The 22,772-nt window shown below is 30.8% G+C and overlaps 2 protein-coding genes across 2 annotated transcripts; both read right to left on the bottom strand.

Moving 5' to 3' along the window:
* Positions 1-8,812: 8,812 nt before the first annotated feature.
* On the bottom strand, positions 8,813-16,759 carry LOC124935749 (ubiquinol-cytochrome-c reductase complex assembly factor 1). The gene is made up of 7 exons (XM_047476170.1): positions 16,431-16,759; positions 15,704-15,917; positions 13,701-13,867; positions 11,467-11,591; positions 10,980-11,040; positions 10,150-10,198; positions 8,813-9,254 (listed from the first exon to the last, which is right to left on the bottom strand). Exons 1-7 carry the CDS (start codon positions 16,620-16,622, stop codon positions 9,172-9,174), a joined length of 891 nt encoding a protein of 296 aa, XP_047332126.1. The 5' UTR covers positions 16,623-16,759; the 3' UTR covers positions 8,813-9,171.
* Positions 16,760-17,754: 995 nt separating this feature from the next.
* On the bottom strand, positions 17,755-21,715 carry LOC124935680 (probable mitochondrial import inner membrane translocase subunit TIM21). Its single transcript, XM_047476097.1, has 6 exons — positions 21,388-21,715; positions 20,909-21,064; positions 20,132-20,310; positions 20,010-20,058; positions 19,259-19,378; positions 17,755-18,137 (listed from the first exon to the last, which is right to left on the bottom strand). Exons 1-6 carry the CDS (start codon positions 21,571-21,573, stop codon positions 17,979-17,981), a joined length of 849 nt encoding a protein of 282 aa, XP_047332053.1. The 5' UTR covers positions 21,574-21,715; the 3' UTR covers positions 17,755-17,978.
* Between the last annotated feature and the right edge of the window lie 1,057 nt (positions 21,716-22,772).

The following is a 22,772-nucleotide window of genomic DNA, read 5'->3' as shown; positions in this document are numbered from 1 at the left end:
ATTTCACTCATAGTAATCTACCAAGTTTAATACAATTATGTTGTCCCATTAAACTTATGTATTGGGATCTCTAGTAATCATAGGTTGGGTTTCCTTTCGTACCAACTTATTGTAGACCTAAGTCTCATTCCTTGTGAGGACTTTAACACCAACTCTCTATTTAACATTTTAATAAGCGGATCTGTAATATTATCTTTTGATTTTACGTAATCAATTGAGATAATTCCAATTAAGAGTAATTGTTTAATGATATTATGTTTACGTTGTATATGTCTAGACTTACCATTATACATATGACTTTTAGATCGGCTGATCGCAGATTGACTATAATAGTGAATAGAAATTGTCGGTACGAGATTAGACCACATTGGAATATTTTCTAGGAATAAACGTAGTCATTCAACATCTTCACCACACTTGTTAAGAGATATAAATTCAAATTTCATCATGAATTTAACAATAATAGTTTGTTTAGAAAATTTTTATTATATAACTGCACCTCCAAGTATAAATACATATCCACTTGTTGACTTAGAGTTTTTCATATCTGAAATCCAATTAGCATCAGTGTATTTTTTGATAATAGCAAGATGTCTCGTGTAGTGTAGACTATAATCACGTGTATCTTTCAAATGTCTAAGTAATCGTATAATGTATTTCCAATGTTTATTACATGGATTATCCGGATTACTCGTGTATCTACTCCTCAGTTTGCTTATTACATAGGCTATGGATGGTCTTGTATTTTTAGGATCGATGACAACTATAGAGAGGGAGTTTGAATATAGTTGACAACTTAAAACACTTTTAATTCGATTTTAATCCTATTAGAGATTAATATATGTTTCTATTCTTCACAAATCTTTGCAAACTCTTGAATGACATCAAGTGCGGAAATGCTTGCTCGATTTGAAGCAGCAGATAAGAGATTAGAAGTTGTAGAAATGAAAGAACACAAGGAGTATTATGGATGTTCGGAGATAAAACTCTTATATCACCCCTTCTTATGTTTTCAGAAGGTTTTTCACTAGAAGATTTTGATTCATATATCGACTACACAAACCCAATAAGACACACATGATTTAACAACTACATGTTTCTAAACTTCTAGCTAACACTATGTTGAATACACAAATCCTGTTCAATTTACAATACTGAAATTTCACAGAGAAAAGACAGTATGTGAATTACATAATAGACTTAGTGCTCACAACACTTTAGTAGTTCATAATTCGTGTGATTTTCGAAATGAGAGATTCACCGTTGTACTCTGCTTTCTATTTATAGGGAGATTGGTAACAATCGAATCTTCCTCTTGGATATGTGTCAGTTTTTCGTTGGACGTACGTCAGGTGTACGGGAACATACATGAGAATATAATCGTTGGATCGTGGCGTACTGGATTGTAGTAGAGAATATTTGCTGGAATGTGGTGTACGAGATAGTACGAGACGTGGGCTAGCGGAATATTTGAGTACGTGGAAAATAAGCAGTTATAGTGTGTTAAGTTGTCTTGGCAGACGGTTGATAACGAACACTACTAATTGCTAAGCTGATGAGCTGAGTAGATAAGTGGACGCTTCTTCAGATGACTGCTGAAGCAAGACATATGCTCACACTTCTTTAGACTACACGTCTGATGAAGTTAGACGTCTGCTCGCGCACTTCTTCACACTACACGTCTGATGAAGTTAGACGTCTACTCGCGCACTTCTTCAGACTACACGTCTGATGAAGTTAGACGTCTGCTCGTGCACTTCTTCAGACTATACGTCTGATGAACTTAGACGTCTGCTCCCGTATTTCTTAGACTACACGTCTGATGAAGTTAGACGTCTGCTCCCGCACTTCTTCAGACTACACATTTGAAGAAGTTAGACGTCTGCTTGTGCACTTCTTCAGACTACATGTCTGATGAAGTTAGACGTATGCTCGCGCACTTCTTCAGACTACACGTCTGATGAAGTTAAACGTCTGCTCGCGCACTTCCTCAAACTACACGTCTGATGAAGTTAGACGGTTGCCCGTGCACTTTTTTAGACTACACGTCTGATGAAGTTAGAGGTCTGCTCGCGCACTTCTTCAGACTTCACGTCTGATGAAGTTAGACGTCTGATCGCGCTTGCTCAAACAACACGTCGGAAAGAAGGAAGACGCCTTCGGACGTACCTATGCAAAGACAATTTATATAACTTAGTTTTGTTCAGACCACATCATTAAAACTATGTCGTATTAAATTAAACTTATTCACCTAAGTTTATTAAGACGTTTTTCCTTAATTAATTATTTCTCTTTTATTAATTTTTCTTTTTCTTTATTTAACTTAATCTAACATGTATAGTTCATTAAGTACATTAGACTTCAAATTATTTGAGAATATTCTAATTGAGAAATACTTTCTCCACGATTTTTAGATAGACGTTGACTCATATCTATTAGAGTGTTAGCCAACGTAAAATCATCCTTGTTAAAAAAATTCAAAGATCTTATCCACATAATGCGATTAACTTAGAACTATCATTATGATGTTCTAATCACTTTGATTCTAAGAATCATGTCAACCTATCACATATCTTTCATGTAAAATTTTGAATTTAACATATCTTTATATTGGATTTAATCATTTTATCATTACTTTCAATGATAAGTATGTCATTTGTATAAAGACGTAAAATGACGTAACCACTTGTCACATTCATTGATTTTGAATTCATTTGAGATCATAACATTATTAAATTTCTCATGACATTGTTTGGAGCTTGTTTTAAGCCATATAAAGACTTAACAAATTTACAAACTTTATTTTCTTGTCCTTGAGTAGAAAATTCTTGAAGTTGTTCTATGTAAATTTATTCTTTCAAGTCTCTATTTAAGAAAGTAGTTTTTACGTCCATATGGTGAACTTTTAGATTGCGTAAAGAAGAAATCATAATCAATCTAATAGAAGTTATTCTTGTAATCGGAGAATATGTATCACAATAATCAAGACCTTCTTATTGGCGATATCCTTTTACCGTCAATCTCGTCTTATATTTATCAATTGATCCATCCACTTTCATTTTCTTTTTGAAAACTCATCGACAACCTAGTGGTTTATTTCTATGAGGTATATTCACTAGTTTTTACGTATGATTTTGCAAAATAGATTCTATCACACTATTAATTGCATCTCTCCATTGAGATCCTTAAAATGAGGTAATTGCCTCATTATACGTTTGATGTTCACTTTCCATCATTAAAATATAAAAATCTAGACTATTGATTTTTCCATTCTAGCTCGTTTACTTCGTTTAGGTTTAACCTCAACTTCATTTTATGTTTCTTATTCATCTTGCTCAAGATTTTTTTTGGAAAACGTGATCCTTCATTATACTCATATGGAAGTATATGTTCAAAGAACGATGCATTTATCAATTTCATTATAGTATTTTTATTAATGTCTAGAATTTCTAATTTAAACACAAGAAAATGATAAGCACTATTGTTATATGCATATCCAATAAATATACAATCAATAATTTTTGTCCAACTTTGACATTTTTAAATAGGGAAATGATAGAGAGCAGAAAAATTTTGACAGGAATATGTAGGGAAATGAGGTGTCATTCATCTATTGGATTGAAAATTTAAAATTCTCCCTCCTATTACATTTTCAATCCAATGGAGGAATGACACCTTATTTCCCTATATATTCCTGTCAAAATTTTCCTGCTCTCTATCATTTTCCTTTTAGATAATGGTACGACTACTTTAGATAGACACCCCCACATATGTAAATATTCACGTGATGATTTTCTTTATGCCATAACTCATATGAACTTTTATCTAGCTTTTTTCATGGAACCTTATTTAAAAGGTAATAAGCTGTCAAAATAGTTTATCCCCACATGTTCTATAGTAGACTAGAACTTAATAGAAGTGAATTCATCATTGCTTTTAATGTTCTGTTTTTTCTCTCATTCATATCATTTTGTTGAGGAGAATAATGTGATGTTGTCTCAATGATAATTTTTTTCTCTTAGGGCACCCCAATTCACAGGGCTGGTACTGTCTCTGTATGAATTAAGTCAAGTGCTCTATTATTTCTTTTAACGTTTCGAAATGATGATCTTGTCAATTTTTTCTTCAACACAAACTTCACACTTGTGTTTCTTATTTATTTTTAATGTAGGTATACTCTCCAATTTAAGTAATCGATGCATCGAATCATAAATAATATGACATAGTCTAACATGCCATAAAATGGAAGACTCCAACAAGTAACTAGAAGATATATTATTTTTATTTCATACTTGGCTTGATTTCCATTACATTGAACTTAAAGAGCTCATAAATAGAGAACCTCTATTTTCAAACATTCCACCTTTGGATACAAAAAATTTATCTGACTCAATAACAATTTTAAAACCATGCTTACTTAAAAGAAAATTGAATACCAAATTTTTCTAAATCTTCGGAACATACAACACATTAGTTAAAGTTAATTCTTTCCCTGAAAACAACCTTAGTACTAATTTTCCTTTAGTATGTCGAAAGTGCATAATTCTCCATGAACAACTTTTCACAATTCTTCACTTCTTTGAGGCTTGTAAGTACTTCTTTGTTGGAGCAAACATGTCTTTTACCTCCTTTGTCAATTCACCATTCTCGTGGATTAGACTCACCAAGTTAACTTTCGATATCACCACACACAAATCTATGTCCAACAATCATTTAGTTAAGTTAGCATTTCGAACTCTCGTCGGCTTATTACAATCTGGCCAATGTCATTGCAACTGAAACACTTTCCCGTGAAGTTCTTAGAAATTCTACCTTTAAGATGAAGGTTTCGATTTTTTACAAAGAAATTATGTTTTTTCTTGTCTTTACCATTCCACCATATTTGCTTTAGCCACATGTTGACTAAAGTATTTTTTGAGGCACTTTTATTTTTCTCTTCAATGCGTAGACGAAACACAAAATCTTCTACGTTCATCTCATTTCATTTGTGCTTAAGGTAATTCTTAAAATCGTTCTTAGTGGTATCTTCTCAATAATAACTGTTACTTGAAAAGTTTCTCCCAAATTCATGCCATCAGCGTGAATTTCGTACAAAATAATTTGGATCACTTGAACTTGTTTAATGACCGATCACCGTTTTGTAGTTCAAAAATCGATCGACCATAAACTTTTTTGTAGTCGCATCATTGATTTTGTATTTACGTTCAAGAGATTGACATAATTCTTTGGTCGTATTATTTCAATGTACATATTGTACAATGAATCTGACAAACTATTCAATACGTAATTTCTACACAAGAAATCTGAATTGTGTCAAGCATTAATGACCGAAGTCGTTTGCACATTAACTTTCGGATGCATTTTTGCATCTGATGATGAGGCCACATTTGGCTCATCAATCTTAGGAGTGAAAGGATCATCCATGAGAAACCGCAAGAGACTCAATGTCGTGAGGTAGAAAAATATTTTGTGTTGTCATATCTTAAACTTTGAGACGTCAACTTTTCAAGCTTATTTAGATGGTTAACAGACATATGCCTCATCATGTAGGAAATATGTGTTTAAATAGTCATTTCTGAAACAAATAAAAACGTGTAAAAGTCTAAGATAAGTAATATTATCATTGTTTTAAGATTATTGGTAGTCTTATCTCGTTACAAATACACATAAATAAATTATGAAAATACAATCAAAAGGTAATTTACGAAATACACTAAAAATATTAAGGAAAGACAACAAAAATAAATAAATCTTTTTGTATTGCTCTGAGACCTGTGATAATCACAGTTCCACCGTCTTCCATTTGTGTTGTAGATTTTTTGTTGGTGGTCGCTTCCAATGGTACAATAAAACCTTTAATGGTTTAACATAAAAAAAAAATCACTACAACAACGAACTTGACAAAAATATCTGAATCTAACCACCGAGTTTCAATAACTCGAAAAACACTCACAAAGATTAGAAAAAACTTTTGAAAATTTTAGAGTAAAAAATGATAAAGATGATGGGTAAAAGAATTTATAGTGAATGAATATATATATATATATAACTGAAAATTAAATCCTAAATCATTCATCAGTTCATTAATCCAATGGCCTAATGCATTCATCAATGGTTAATGCATTCATCAATGGTTAGCCTTACTTGTCTCTTCATTACATTCACATTTCCTCTTCAGTGTAAGAATGCACATTACATATGTTCTCAGTATTTTTTTGGGTAATTAAAATGTAGCCACAAGGGGTTAAACACACCTAACCCGCAAACACACTTAACCATTAATCAGGCGCATAATTTATCGTCTAACGGGCTTGAACCCAAAACATCTTAAAGAGGCTGAAGATATTCATCTCTTGTTGTTGCTAGGCTAGAAGAGGGAATACATTGTTCAATTTGATAACACTTATTATCAATAACAATTGATAGCAATAAAAATTTTGTAGTCACGATAACAATTAATAATATTTATTAATTTCCTTCTTGAAGGCATTAATGTTATTTAAACATTTAACAAATTAATATTCATTTGGATTAAATTTCACAATTAATTCACATTTTAATTTGGTGTGAATTTTATTTAATTTATTTTCCAAAATTCTCATTCTATTTAATTAATGGATTAGTTTAATTTCAACATTAAAACTATATAAAATCAGTAAAACTCACCCAAAACTATGCCTAGTGACTCATCATCAAAATTTGAACACGTGGTTCAATGGAGGACGTGAAGTGGTGATGACGACAACCAGAGATGGGATGGAGAGGTGTCGATGACGATGGTGAGTGATTTTAGGCGAGGAGAGGAGGAATAAAGATTAGTGATTTTGAGTAGAGATAAGTTAATGGTGTGACGCTAAAGAATGAGTGAGGTAAAAAGATTATAGATTTAGACTTTAGAGTAGAAATATGTTAAGAGTGGGTAGCGGGAAAAAAATGAATAAATAGATCTAGAGACTTGGAGTGGAGATAAGTCAGAGTTAGACATAATTTGATATATAATTAAAATAAATAATAAAAAATGAATTCGATTTGGTTTTCGAGTTGAAACTTCATCTCAAAAATCAAATTGAAAACCTTATTAGAATTGGTTTAATTTAATTCAAAAACCAAAAATAAAATTTGGATTATTCAAATCCGGTTAGATATTCAATTCAGACAAAATATTGAACAACCCTAAATGTGTTTATCATTCTCGTCCCTATGATTGTTTTACTACCATCCCCTCTCTGTTTAGTTTTGAAAAATCTCTCGGAAAACTGTTATATCATATTCTTAAAAAAAAATTGATAAAATTATATAAACGAATTTTTTAATATTATATATGGTAATATATTGAAACTTATTTTATAAAAATTTAAATTTATTATTCTTATAAAAATATAAAGAATAAATAAATATATTGATGATCTTATATATTTAATTGGGTTAATTAGTGTGTGACATAATTTTACGCAATGATTTAATTCTGACGGAAAAAGAGAGAAAGAGAAGGAGACGAAGCTAACACACAGATGATAGATAAGATTCAGTCTTTCTTAAGAAAACCTTTCAAACTGGAAATTTCCGGTTCAGATTTTCGGTCAAACTGTCCGGTCGGACCGAATTTCGGTCGGACCGAATTTTAGTCGGTTCGAAAGGTAACCAAAATTAACTCAAAATCCGAACTGTCCATCCAACCGTTTTGCGGTCGAACCGCGTATTTTAAAACCTTGATTATATATATCACATATTTTGACGGTTAATTTACTCTCATTTTCCTATTTACTCTTTTTGCATTTTGTGTTTGTTAATGGAAGATCTATAAAGATTCAAAGTGTTTAAATCTTAACCTCAAGGAGAAAAAAGATGTAAACTAAAAAAATGTAATATTGTTTTTTATACTAACTTATTAAAAATTTAATATTTTTATTATTTTTACAAGTTTCAAGTCATTAGAAGCTAATAGAAGTTGTTATAATGAAAATTGAAAGTTTGGAACTATGGAAAATTAAAACAGAAAAAATGAAAAAAAAAAAATCAATTTTAAACCTATGCAAAAGTTCCGGCGCTATACCTACTCCAAATAAAAAAAAAATATTAAGTTATTACTAGATTTTTTATATAATGAAAATTTACTATTCAAATATCTGAATATGCAGATTTTTTCCCCATAGTTAACTTGATTTGTTTGATTATTTTAAAAAGATAATTTATTTGAAATTATTAGTATGATTGTGTTTAATAGTTGATCTTGTTTAATTAATCATTAAATTTAATTTGCATAAGAATAAGAATATAGGATTCCATCAAATTTATTAAATTTAATTTGCATAAGAATAAGAATATAGGATTCCATCAAATTTTCCGAAAACATATATATATATATATATTTGTTTACAAATATAAAATGACCTAACAATTGGTTTCAATAATTATCCAAAACAAATAAGTTTGTAAGCCCATAAAATTACATCGAGATAAATGAAATAAGTGAATTTAGAAATTCTTTAACATCCAAATTGTAACAATGTATAGAACAAAACATTAGTAATACTAATATTGTGATTCTCAAACTATTACTATCATGAAAAATTATCTTAAAATATAAATTTGTATCATTCAATTATACTTTTTAATTAAATAAATATAAATATTTTTTTAAATATAATTAATATGCATATCAACTAAATTTATAAATTAAAAATCAGTTTTTTCAATTACACTTGTTTATATCAAATATAACCAAATATACCTCCATAAACAATTTCTAAGCAACTCCAACTTAGAGACGTTTACAATTCGAACCAATATAAAATATGCAATAATTATATGTAAAAAAAATATTTTGAAACAAAAATCACAACTCCAATAGGTTGCTTGCTTCTAAATACACATAAATCCTATCTTATTGCACATTATTTCCTTCATGTAATATAGCTTTTTTTCTCTGGAGATCAGATAGAGAGAAACAGCATAAAGAACCATAATTCTTTTGAGGATACCCCAAAAAAATGAAGCTAACAATAACAGTTAGCCAGCCAAATAAATGATTTGACAAACCATACAATTTAGGAAACACGATAATAATACCTTTTCGCAAATTTCCTATGGGAACGTGATTTGTGCCAAAGATAGTAAGAAAATACCAATTTCCAAACTAGGTTTAATATTGAAGTGTCACTGAAGCGGTTTTCATTTCTGCAAACCTTCAGTATCTGGCTTCAAGTTCTTCAGTGATGTGAATTGAAAGTTCCCAGAAAACAATGCCTCTTTGTCTGCCATTCAAAGTTATAACATACTGGTTAGAAAAGAAATTGAACTTAATTGATAGATCTAATAAACAAGGAATCTAAGGAAAAAATATTAAAATTGTAATAAGCTTTTGTTGCAGGTGAAGAGTGTGGAGAAATTAAGGGAAAAGCCGCAACTTATTTGGTTACCAATAGCCTTGATAAGGATTTTTTCTAGTCACTGTTTGGTACAAAAAAATACTTAATATGTGTATATTTATTTTGTCATGTGGGGGACTATTGATTTCATTTGTGTTGATAGTTTACATATTTATTTAGCTTTTGAAACTCAGTAAGTTGAGTTTCTTCCCATTTTTAACTTTTTCTTTTACCGGAGGAGGGGAGGCTAGCACGACCCCAGTGTCATGACCCTCATTTAAATCAAAGTGTTCTTAGTAATAATCGAACCTAAAACCTTTGGTAGATCTCAGTACTTTCTGTTTTGTTAGTGTTGTCGGGTTGTTTATGTACTAAAAAAGGGCAAATCCTTTCCCCAAACAAGAAAAACTCACTACTGAATTGATATGTTTCGGAACTAGTAGTACATACAAAATCACTTGACAATTGCCATGTTCACACTAATCTTGGATTGTGTTTGATGAAACTGAAATTAAGTGTTGTATACTGGATTTTAAGTGTCAAATTAAAAAGTGTTTGAAAAAATAAATGTTAAATAAACCAAATGAAATTGATTTGAAAAATGTGAAACTAGTGTTGGAAAAGTACTTAGAAAACTATTTATATACATGTTGATTTGATAAAATAAAAAATCAGATTAAGTGGTGATAACAAACACCACTTTAGTCTAACGTGCACAGAAAACGTAAGAAAAAATAACATGAAATAGAACTTTCATGAAAATTAGAAGACGGCACTCTACCTGTTAATGACATGCAAGTTGATTCCATCCTAACATACCTTGACATAGCCTGCAAATAAAGTTAAGAGGTCAGTGATTTTCAATCTTTTGTTCTTTCTTTCTATTCTCTTGTGTAGTTCTCTTTTTTTCAATATGTTTCAATTAATTTTTTTTCAGCATTGAGAAAGCTTTCGAAAGAAAGGACTACTCAATTTGGAATAGCTAATAATACATTAAAAATTGGAGGGCTCAAACCTTTGATTGATCTATTAGTTATCCACCTATAGTCTGTTAAAGATATAGATGCAATCCCATTTATTAAGCAGTTGAAGCTCAATATGAGTTTATGCACCACCACTTCTTTCTGAATTCTAAATAATCCTCCTTTCTTACTTAAATACCAAGCCCACAGTATAGAGATTTAGAAACATAACACTGGTTATAAACCTATCATAGACACATTTGCATGATTCTAAGCCAAAAGATATAAGCTTGCATGCGATGTTTTTGCAGCTGAGCTGTTTTGGGATGCATTTCTTCAATTATGATCCAAAAAAATCTATATTTGTTATGTTCAGAAAAAATCACATATAGACCATGATGTAAAAGAAAATATTTACACCAAATGAAGCATAAAATCACACAATAATCTAGATCATGATCAAGAAAATAATCTCATACCTAATGAAGTAGAAAATAACACTATTATAATCACACCCAAAGAATATCTTTTCAATTTTAAGTTTTGGCAATTTTCCAACGTGGTAGATTGTAACAAAGATTGTGACGAAATAGCAGTTTCCAAACAGGATCAATAATTCCATAAAATAAAGCATTGTCAAAAAGCTTGCCTGAACTGCAAGCAGTCCTGCACCACTTGGTTTAGATGAGCCATCATCTGAGAAGATATTCCTGCCAAAGAATCCAATCGTCAATTTATTAAGAATGAGGATTTTTTTTTTTATAATAATCATGATTCCAGTTATTAATAAATAATGAATGACTATCATCCAGTAAAATATTTAGTTAGATTCCTGAAGGTAAATAATTGATCAGTAAGCTATATGTTACATGACTCAGATAAACAAAATATGGTCCAAGAAAATGTTAGGAGTGATGAAGAAAGAGGGGAAATCTGAGTCCTGACATGGGCCTTGTTTGATAAATCACTTTATCAATCAACTCATCAACTAAAATACCCTTTATTTTTTATTAACATTTTAGTTATTTAATCCACTTTTACATTAAACAAAAAAAAACACTTTTTTTTTAAAAGGAAATCGGTTTATTTGAAAAATCCTACATCAAACAAGCTCATGGATCTAAGTGACCTCTTACCTCCACAAGACAATTTGCAACTCATCCTGTTTAGCTTCTGGAGCAATTGCTTTATCATAAGCAACAATATTTCCATAGAAAATCTTCTCCAAATCTTTCATCCATGTTATCAAAAGCAGATTAACCTGTCAAAACATCATAAGATGAGTAAATACCTGGTTCAGGTAAAATTGCAATAGCAACCAATGTTATATTTTGAGCTTAAGAAAATCAATAAATGAGGTCTGACTAATTTAAATTAGTTTAAGATCGCTTCTTCAAGTTATCTTGCCCAAACATACCACCCCAAACTACCACCCCAGAGCTTAAGAATGGAATCAGTAAGACTGTAAGAGAGCGTAAGCCCGAGGATAGCATAGTGAAGATAAAATTTTGAACAGGCAATGCAGATGTGGAAATCCCAATGAACTATCCTGACTGTATTTGTAATGGATCAAAAAGGACACCACATTTTTTTAGACCAGGGTATTTATCTCTGTAGGAGGCTATCCCAACATCCTAATGCCATGAACCCCACTTCAATCATGGCTCAAGCATGGCGCTTCTAATGAAAATCAGACTTGAGATCTCAACCTCTTAAGTTCAAAACTCTTACCTATACTCAGTGGAGCATATCACATTTAGCTATTACAAAACTTTAAATGATAGCTTTGACGTGTATTAGAGAAAATAGGACACTAAATTTTCTTCATACATCCAAGGTATAGGTAGGGGCGAGCATATATTGGGTTGACCCAAACCCAAAATATTAATTTGGGTAAGTTAATTTGGTTGAGTTTGGGTTGGGTTTAATTTGGGTTGGGTTAGGGTTACCCAAATTAAATAAATTTAATTACTTTCTATTTAATTAGTCTACAGAATTAACGCTTTTCTTACACACTATATTGTTATTTGACCTCCTCATTACTTAGCAAAGGGAAACAATCGGTGGATCATACACTCTCAAGTGGGGATAAAAAATTAATTTTTTAGAACTTATTAATAATATAATAAAAAAAACACATCACAATTGTTAAAGCATATAGACAATAAATAACACATCTCTTTAATATCTAGTTTGGTTTTAAAAATAAATAAAGTTTACCATAATCAAGGCCTTGTTTATACATTCCACCTACTATTTCATCGATTAATTTATTAATTAAAATATCCAACGGATAAAAAAACGTATTAAACATTTCATAAACGTGTTAAACGAACCAAAACATGGTAAATGTGTCAAAAGTGTGTTAAATGGGCCAAAAACGTATTAAACAGATCAACGACGTATTAAACGGATCAAAACAAATTAAATAATTGTTAAACGGGTTAAAAAAGTGTTGATCAAGTCAAAAACATATTAAATGGGAAAAATAAATCAAATAATTGTTAAACGGTAAAAAATGTGTTAAACAGGCCAAAAATATCTTAAACGAGTCAAAAACGTAATAAATATTTTAAAAACCAAAATTTAGTTTGGGTTACCCAAACTATACTCAACTCAACCCAGCCCATACCCAACCCATATTAATAAATAATATGGGTTGGATAATTAGTTGATTAAATTTAATTTGGGTTGAATATGGGTTGGGCAATACGGGTTGGGTTTACCCGTTTGCTCATCCCTAGGTATAGGAATCCCAGGTCACCAGCCAAGCTCCATTTTTAACTGTAACAATGTTGGCACATTTAGAGCTGGCCAGAACAGAATACCCATCTCACCTTTACACGTAAAGACAAATATAAACATCAATGAGCCTATTTGGAAACTGATATTTTTCACAATCACGATCCCATTGAAGAATTGCCAAATTTGAAATTGATAGTGAATTTTTTTCGTTTGATGTAAAATTTGTTTTTAGATAAGGATCCAGATTATAGTGTGATTCTTGGCTTCGTTTCGTAGAGATTTTTTTCTGGAACATGATCCAAATTAAGATTATTTTCTAGACCATTGTGATTTTTTACAAACATAACAAATGTTGATTTTTTTCTCATAATTATTATCCATAAGAAAAATAATTGCATACCAAAACAGTTCCTTCTACTCAAGTACTGTTTCCAATAATTTATACCAGCCTACCAGGGCATGCTAGTAAAGCATTCACAAATTTAAATTCAGTTGTTTGGTATGCTTAGCCACTTAGATTATCAGTGACAAAATAGTAAACTAGTGTGAATCTCACAATGACAATAAACAAAATATCACAGCATATGGGATCATAAAAAGTGAACAAATGAGGAAAATAACTAACCCCAGCCTTCGAAACTCTTAGCTCCACATCATGGTTATATATCTCATAGAGATACTGTCCAAACTCAACGCCTTCTTTTCCCTCTTGTTTGAAGCGGTGCAAACAAAACCACATGTGAAGTATGAGCAAAGAGAATGTAGTCTTGAAATTCTTCTCCAAGCTAAATACTGCAGTAGCAACATTTTGTTAGCAACAAAATAATAGAAATATGATAACACCAAATAGAAGAATGTGTCGGCTGTCATGCTACTATTTCCTGTCAATGAAAGTAGATGATAAGAGCAAGAGCAATATGAAGAATAAATATTGGCCTTTTGTGGACAAATAGTTGGCAATTTCTTTGCATCTTCTGCACCATAGCCATTTTCAATGAATCTAGCAACTATTTTTCAATAGAAAAACAACACAACATGGCAATTATTGTTCCTGTACTAGCATTAGGGGTGTAAAAACAACTCATTGAGTCAGTTCTTTCACCGAAATACCCAGCCCGACCATTGGCATCAGTTTTTAAAATCTTCAACCGTCGGTTGCCAGTTGAATGGAGGTTTGGGTTGGTCGGGTTTAATGTCAGTTAGGCCTTTGGTTGGTTTTAATTGTTGATTTTAAATCAAAATTAATTTAGAGAAAAAGTAAGGACAAATAAGAAAAAAATATCAAAATAAAATTATTTACAATCTTTTCTATTTCTCATTAAACAATAGTCTCAATCACTTAATTGTGATTAAAATTATAACCAAAAATCAAACAAATCCTAAATAAATGGAGTGGAGATGAAGAACTTGGGGTGTGAGTAGTTCGGTTGAGTAATCCATCTCAACCATTGGCATTGGTTTTCCAAAAAATCTTAAAACCGTCAATTGGAGGTTGAACGACAGTTCGGTTATAACTTCAGTTTCGTTTAGACGGTTATTCTCTTTGAATGGTTTAAACTTGACCCTAACTAGCATTCACATTGACGAGCAAATCTTTTATCCATATAATAGAAGATTAAGAAATTGAATCTTCACTCCTTAGATGGTATGCATAATCTTAAGAGAAAGTCTTGTACCATATCGATGAAAAGTCCTACAACGAAAACATACTTCATTAAAGTTTGAGATTTAGCTTGAAAAATGAGGGAGCTGAAGACCTAATTTAGAGTGTTACATAAATGGCATCCCAGAAGAAATATAATTATACTGGTGGATTCAAAACCTAATTTATAAATCTAAACCTATATTTAGAGCATGATTTAGAGCAAAGCAGCCAGTAATATATTCTAAAATCAATTACACACATGGCAAGGTATCAAATTTCTCTCCAACAATAGAACGAAGTGTTTTCATATGGGTTAGTTGCTTCCTAAAATCAATTAAGTAGCTTCTCTTCTCCACCATTTTCTAACAAAACCAAATAAGTAATCAGAGAGAATTCAACCACATGAAGATTCTTCACATAGACTGAGTTGCCTTAAATTGCAAAGTGGTCTTAGTAATTGATTTTTTTCAATCTTTTTCACCTGAACAAGATTGGCTACGCACCAAAATCAGCATACAGGCTTCAAACTATAGCTTCTATCAAGGCTCAAACTACTAGAAACCATCAGTTATAAATATTTATGCATAAAACCTTAGGCTATGATAGGCTCATGCGGAACTAGAATTGGAAATGAAAATGGGAATGGGGCTCCAAGTCCCAAACCTTTACTTGTTCAATGAATTAAAACAAGGAGTACTTACAATTCCCAATGGAATTGAATATAGATGAATTTTTAAGTTTCAATTACATTATTCCCACTTTGGAATTGCAATTCTTTGATTTATGCAAACATAAGAATTGAATTGTTCTCATAAAATTGGGATTATAATTCTAACTACAATTATACACATCCAAACGTAGCCTTAAAGATATCTATAATCTATATTACAGCATGAACTTGTAATACATAACTATGATGGAAAAACTGTAAGCCTAAGGATTATATTGGGAACCAGTACAGAGAGAGAGAGAGAGAAACATACCATCATAGATTGCAGGCTTATCAATTTGAGAAATGATACGTTGGTAAACCACGTTTGCTCCCCGAATGGACCTGCTTTGTTTACTATAGAACAGCAGAAGCTTCATAACAGTATGTTTAAATCCCTCATACTTTGGATCATCAACTCTAAAGGGGGAGTCTGAGCTCAATGCTAATGAGCAGGGTTTAGCCCAGAACATCTTATTCAAATTCACCTGTCCAAAGACAGCATACAAGTTTTAAAACACCAAAAAATTGATAGAATGTAGCATTGTACATATCCTATCCACATGAACGATTCAATCAACACATATATTAGTTTCAATTCCTGACCCTCTTTCACTTTCCAATGCAAGTACACATCAACACAACCAAACAATAACTAGAGAAGATGTGATTAGATAAATAGTCATTGTAACAAATTATAGAAGATTTTATAGCCGTTGTAAAGTTTTCTTTTATAGATGAATGGTCAAAACCCTGCGTTAGGATTAAGAGTATGTCAACTCTAATCTCTAGCCAATCAAAAGAAAGAGAATCACAATAACGAGAAGTGGCCTAATTGATAATTGTTATGACCCCAAGCTTCGATTTTTAGATAGATCCAGCAATCAGATTCTAATACATGCGCAACCCAAATCCATGATAGTAAATACAAAAGGCAAGGACCCATATAAACGGAACAACCATGCCATATTTGGATCCCTAATTCGAAGTCAATAGCTTACCTCCGTCTTGGTTGATGAACTTGTTTCGTGAGAATGAGTGGTGGGATGCACTGCAGCAGCAGCAGCAACATTTGAATGGCTTCGACAGCTGAAAATGGAGTATAAACTTTCCTCTCTCCCGATGTATAAGTTCTTCTGTATACTCCTCCTATACAAGTGCGCCGCAGCGCTTACGCCGCATTTTCGCAACATCACGACCGAAGTTTGAGCCAAATACAAGGTCAGGCTCACAGGAAGAGAATCAAGTGATGGTGATGACGATGATCAGATACTTGAGTAATGAAAAAAACCTCAGCTTTCTTCTTTTTTTCTTCTATTTGTTTGCCAATTGGAAGAACCTAGGGGTTGTTTGATAAAAGGTAGTTCTTTGTATCCTTATTAAGGTCATAATAAGTTTTAATTGTTTCGTAACATTTGACATTTTCTAATAAGTTAATAATTAAAACTTGTTTTTTCAATCTTTTATTTTTTGTAAGGGTGGTTTTTAAGACTAATTAATAAAGATTTTAATGTTGATTTGTCTTAGACGATTATTAACTTCAGTAAAATATCCCGACTAAAGATAGACAATTATAATATGTTCTACGGGGTTTCGATACAAATTGTTCCGGTTCAAATAAACTTTTCCGATTTGACTAATAATAAACCAAGAATAACGTGAAATGGGATGATATTTGTATTCCTGCACCGACTTTTTAACGCTCTTAAAGTTTTAAAAAGTATAACACCATAAATATATTTAGATATACTTTCTATATATTAAATTTTATGTTTATTTTTTCATAATAATAAGAGTTTTTCATATATCATATGATATAAAAATATATTAGATTTTATTTATTTATTTAGGTTTGCAGTGATTCAAAAATTCATGCGGTCTAATTGGTTATCGACACACATAATATTCGTGAGCACTAAATCTCTCAATGATCGGTTCTCAACACATAATTCGAGTGATCAGTTCTCGACACATAATTCGAGTTTGCTCATCCTTGTCACGCATTCTCTTTAAAATTCCTTCTGTCATAACCTATTTTTACAAGATTGAATAATTTCTATATGTTTCTATATATATATCCTTTGAGGCCTGCCTTACCAAGTTGTTGTTGGCCATTAAAAGTGCATCTAAACTTAAAGTTGTACACTTGAACTAGCAATTTTAGCATGGACAGAGTCACATTGAATACCAAGATTGATGCAATTGTAAAGTAAATCAAAACCATTAATAAATAATAGAAATAGTTACAAAAGTAACTTCCAAAACTTAAAATAGAAAAAATGGTAAAAATATTAAAAATACAGAAGAACAGTTTGACCATTGATCTTCAAAAAACAAAACTAGTGAAACCATGAACATAACCTCTCCCCCTCCCTTTATCAAAAGGGAATCCATTTAAGTTAATAACCAAAGGAATTCGTAGTAAAAATAAATAAAATCAATTTAGTGCCTTGTCATAGGGTGGAAGTTATTAATCAATATACCCAGTTTTTATGGGCTTAAACTCAACCATGTCAAACAATTTCAGGCATGTCACAAGCGTAAGTTTATTAAGCAGGCATGTAAGACTCGAGCATTAACTGTGCACGAGAAGGTGAAGTGATTTCGACCACCAAAAATGTGAACTTCCATTGTTTGTCGGCTTTGTCTTTGAACATTTCCGTATAGACTTTTCCAGCTCCGCTAGGGCCACGGATGTAGAAATTCACCTGCGCAATTAGTAATCAAATTATGGGAACTCTGACATTATACAATGATCATTACCCAAATTTCAGATAAACTATATGAAATATTTATTGAAAGATGTTGAAGTATATCACGCGTAAATTAGAGATATTAGGATTAATTTAATATTTAATGTCAAGGATAATTATACTGTTAATCTTTATATCTAAGTTCAAAAGATAATTATCCCATTACTATAGGAAAGGGTAATTTATCCTAGAATTGTTGGGACTTGGGCTGTTTAGGTATGCATATTCCATCCAAATGATCCAGAAAATATACGTTTGTCAAATATACAATAATCTACAAAAAGAAAATATGTATCATGATCCAAAAATCTCAAACCAAATGAAGTTAAAAATCCAACTATAATTTTGATCATTATCCAAAAAAGAAATTTTATGTCAATTGAATTATAAAAGCACAAAATAGTTTGCATCATTAACTAGAAACTAATCTGCATCAATAAAAAATCATATACCGTCGATAAAAAAAACACTTTCAATTTTAACTTTGGCAATTGTCCATGAGATCTTGATTATGACATAAAACATTAGATTGTGACAACATATCAGTTTAAAAAAGACTCATCATGTATTTAAAGGGTATGACCCATGAATAAAAATCATCGCAATTAAATACTATTATTCGATACCACAAAGATGAACAGCCACTACATTTGCTGATATCCAGAATAGCAAATATGACAGTCACCATGAGATGATACATAGAATATAGACTTTAATAAAAATACAAGAAAAATCTCAACTTTAAATCAAGTTGATGTGCAACTTTTATGGTTTTTGTAAAAAAAATGTTTATGTCAAATCATTTTGGCTCAAATCTATGGAGGTGAAGTCTAAATCGGGGATGATCAACATTTATCCTCAAGGTTATCTCGGAAAACTACCATATTCTCTTCTTCCCGTTCTTTTACTTTATCCTTGCTTGTATTGTAAGAAATCTCATTCATGCTATGACAACAATTCTCAATTGTGGCAACTTACTAATACAAACTTATAGTTTACATAAAAAAAATAAGAAACAATCTGCTTCAATTATCCACAATGATAACCAGCATATGAGTTTAAGGATACAAAGTTACCTCAACATGTTCAACGCCTTCTTCATCGGTCCATATTTTATTTGGGATTCTTTGACGAGCTGCACGATTTCTGCTTTCCTGGCCATAGCCTGTTATAGGATGACCAATTCTAACCCTCACCTGATGCCAGAAAAGGAAACCCAATTAAATCTAGTAACAATGGCGACTGCATTAAAATAGAAGATCCTGTATACAGTCCGTAATTGTTATCAGCGTAATGGGCTGTTTTGTTATCAATTTTCTTTCATGTCGATCATCATCTGAAAATTCTATATCTGTTATCTTTGTCAAAATTCACAATAATTTAAAAGTAAACTGATCATCTATGGAGAAACAAATCTCTATACCAAATGATGCAAAAAATTATACTACAATTTGAATCATGATCAAAAAAATTCAAATGAAGCAACACAAATTACACTATAATATATATATATATATATATATATATATATATATATATATATATATATATATATATTATCTTATACCAAACAAAAAAAAGATCACATTTTAATTTTGAGATTTTCCACTAAGATAGTGATTGTGACAGATATTGAGGCACAATACTAGTTTCCAAATAGGCTCAATGAGAAATAAATAGATGGACACTCTCCATACCGCTACAAGTTATCCCCAGATTTCTGGAGAGATTGATTTAGCAAAAGATATTAACATCTCCTCATGCTTTATGCAAAACTGTCACCATAAATTAGAAGCTAGTTATGAGAAAAATCTAGATTCAACATACCTGACTATCATTTTGTATCCTTTCCAGAGCCTTGTCAAATATTTTGTACCTACAAAAATTTCGGAATCAGAATTAATAAAAAAGAAGAAAGTTCTGGAAGTCTAACTGTTATAGGGACACACTCTTTGGGTTGAAATATTAGCTCCTTGAAAACAGCATATCCTGCAGCGGCAGCTACTCCCAGCCCAGCTAGAATAATAAGGCTGTAAGAAGCTCCCTCAGTGAATGACACAGGTTTTTCAGGGATATGGTATGTAGGGGCATCAAAGGGATCCTCAACTTTTGAAACTTCTTTCTTAGTCTGACAATTGAAGGACATAATAAAAACTTAGTTGACAATTTAAACACAAAGGCTCATTTGTTCTCATTAAGCCACTTATCGTTATCTAATTTATTAGTGGCACTCACTTGGATACTGCTCTAATTTTTTGTTTGTTTTCTTATGTTGCATACAGCTCATAACAAATTATCATCATTTATTTTCATTAATAGTTTCTGACCATTTTCCATCACACAAGTGATTACTGGTTTTAATCTTAAAGATATGGTTCAGTGATTAGAATGATCCCTCCAATTAGTTATACAATCTTAAGATTTGTTCTCCAAAGGTCAGAAACTAATTTGTATAATAAAGCGATCAAGCAATTAAACCACTTTTGACAAAATCTGAAGCAGAAATACATAAGTCGCCAATAATATCAACAATTCATACAAAATATGTTAAACCAGAAAGTTTGTTTAGGTCAAAAGAACCATCAACATCAGACATCCTTAAATACATTGTTTATTGGTATCAATGATCTCTATTAGATCCACGGAAAGAAATTTATAGAAAACATACCCAAATTGACTTAATAATAACGCCAATAAATAACAATTCTCAGATCAAAGTTACAAACCTGCGATGGATCTCTTCTCTGTTTTCCAGAAGCCTGTGATGCAAAGGTTCTAAAAGACAAGGGATAACTGATGTCGGCCACACGATTTCTACATATCTGGGATGATAACTGCAAACGCGTTATAGATTCTCTAATCTGCTTCCCTCCAAGCAAGCCCTTAATGAATGCCAAAGGAAAATGTCAATTGAAGAGGAAAACACTCACACAAAGAGAGAACACAACCATTATAAGATACAAGTATCCCAAGTTTTTTTCATCATTATCATCACTCCAAATGGAAAAGAAAAAAACAATCAAAGGAGCTTGGCAGCACAAGACAAATTCAAAATCTTTAGGTCATTAGTCATTCAACATAAACCTTGTGAAAAATCTTGAACATACAAGGTTTTCGTTTGGTACCCACAATTATAAAAAGCATAATCATGAAACAAGATTGCATAAACCATGAAATAAGAGTCTAATGCAGTGTTGGGTCATACCTTGGTCTTAGTTGATAAACTTGTTTCAATAGAAATTTTCGCTGGATGCACTGCAGCAGAAACGTTTGAATGGATCCTTGGGATGAAAAAGGAAGAATCTTCCTGTCCTCTGATGTTGAATTTCTTCTGGGTATTACTAACCCTGAAAAGATACGCCGCAGTTTTGTCGCTGCATCTTCGTAACATCTCGATGAAGTTCAATAAAAATGCGGATTGAGTGAGAGAGAATAATGATATGAGGAATTGATGATCGTTAACCTGAAACCAGCAATCTGCCGCTGCTTCAAGTCTACTAGTTTCTTGTCTTGCTGCTATTACCTTCTTCTTCTTCTTTTTATTTTTTTTGATGAACCCTACACTATTTCTTTTGTGTTAATTATTTTGTTTTGTTTAAGGAAAAAAATTGTTATTTTATCAAAGTAAATAAATCAAGGCAATTTTTTTTTATAATTTACTTAAATATTTTGTTATATTGAGTATTATTTGGATGAAATAATATTTTAATTTTTTTAATAATATATTAATAAATTTAATAATATTATTCGGTTCAAGCATAATAAATTTATTTTAAAAATAGAAATTTTAAATTTTTTTAATAAAAATAATAAAATAATAATAAAACGAAAAACCATAACAAAGTTGTAATAGATCATATATTGACCGATTTATATTATGAACTATCATGTCTCTCGAAGAAGGGTAATGCAACTTATGTAATTGTATATCCTCTATTTTTTAGTTCTAAAATTTTAATTAATTTATTATATATTAGAAAATTATATATTTTTTCATATAATATGTTAATATTTTATCTCTCCATATTATATATAATAATTTTTTTTCTATATTATATAATAATATATTACTTATTTTTCTCCCTATATTATATTATATACAATATAATATTTTTTTTCTCTCCAATTTGTAAATATTTTATTGTTTTTTATAGCATTTTTTTATTCTTAATATTAGGCTCATTTTCTATATCTATATCTATCGTAAATTGTAATCCTTTTATATTGCTGACTATAATTATATTATTTATATTTTAATCGTTTTTCTATCTCTCATTTTTATTTAATCGAATAATACTAGTTAATTGATAATTGATAGATTATTATTTTATATTTTTTTTTGTTTATAACTTATTATATATATATATATATATATATATATTTAAATATTTTTTATACTAGTTAATATTATTATATATTTAATATGTTTTTTTATAAAATGTATAATTATTTTATTTATTTTAATTTTATGGGACACAATTTGTATCCTCTTCCTAACTCTCAGGGTAATAGGTGGAAGACTTGATTACAAATTTAGAATGAGATAATATAAATAGTTAAAAAAAAATAAAATGGGCAAAGTGACTAAGC

Source organism: Impatiens glandulifera, chromosome 4, assembly GCF_907164915.1.
Source record: "Impatiens glandulifera chromosome 4, dImpGla2.1, whole genome shotgun sequence".
Lineage (NCBI taxonomy): Eukaryota > Viridiplantae > Streptophyta > Magnoliopsida > Ericales > Balsaminaceae > Impatiens > Impatiens glandulifera.
Note: the sequence above shows the minus strand (reverse complement) of the source record. Positions and strands in the feature narration are given on the sequence as shown.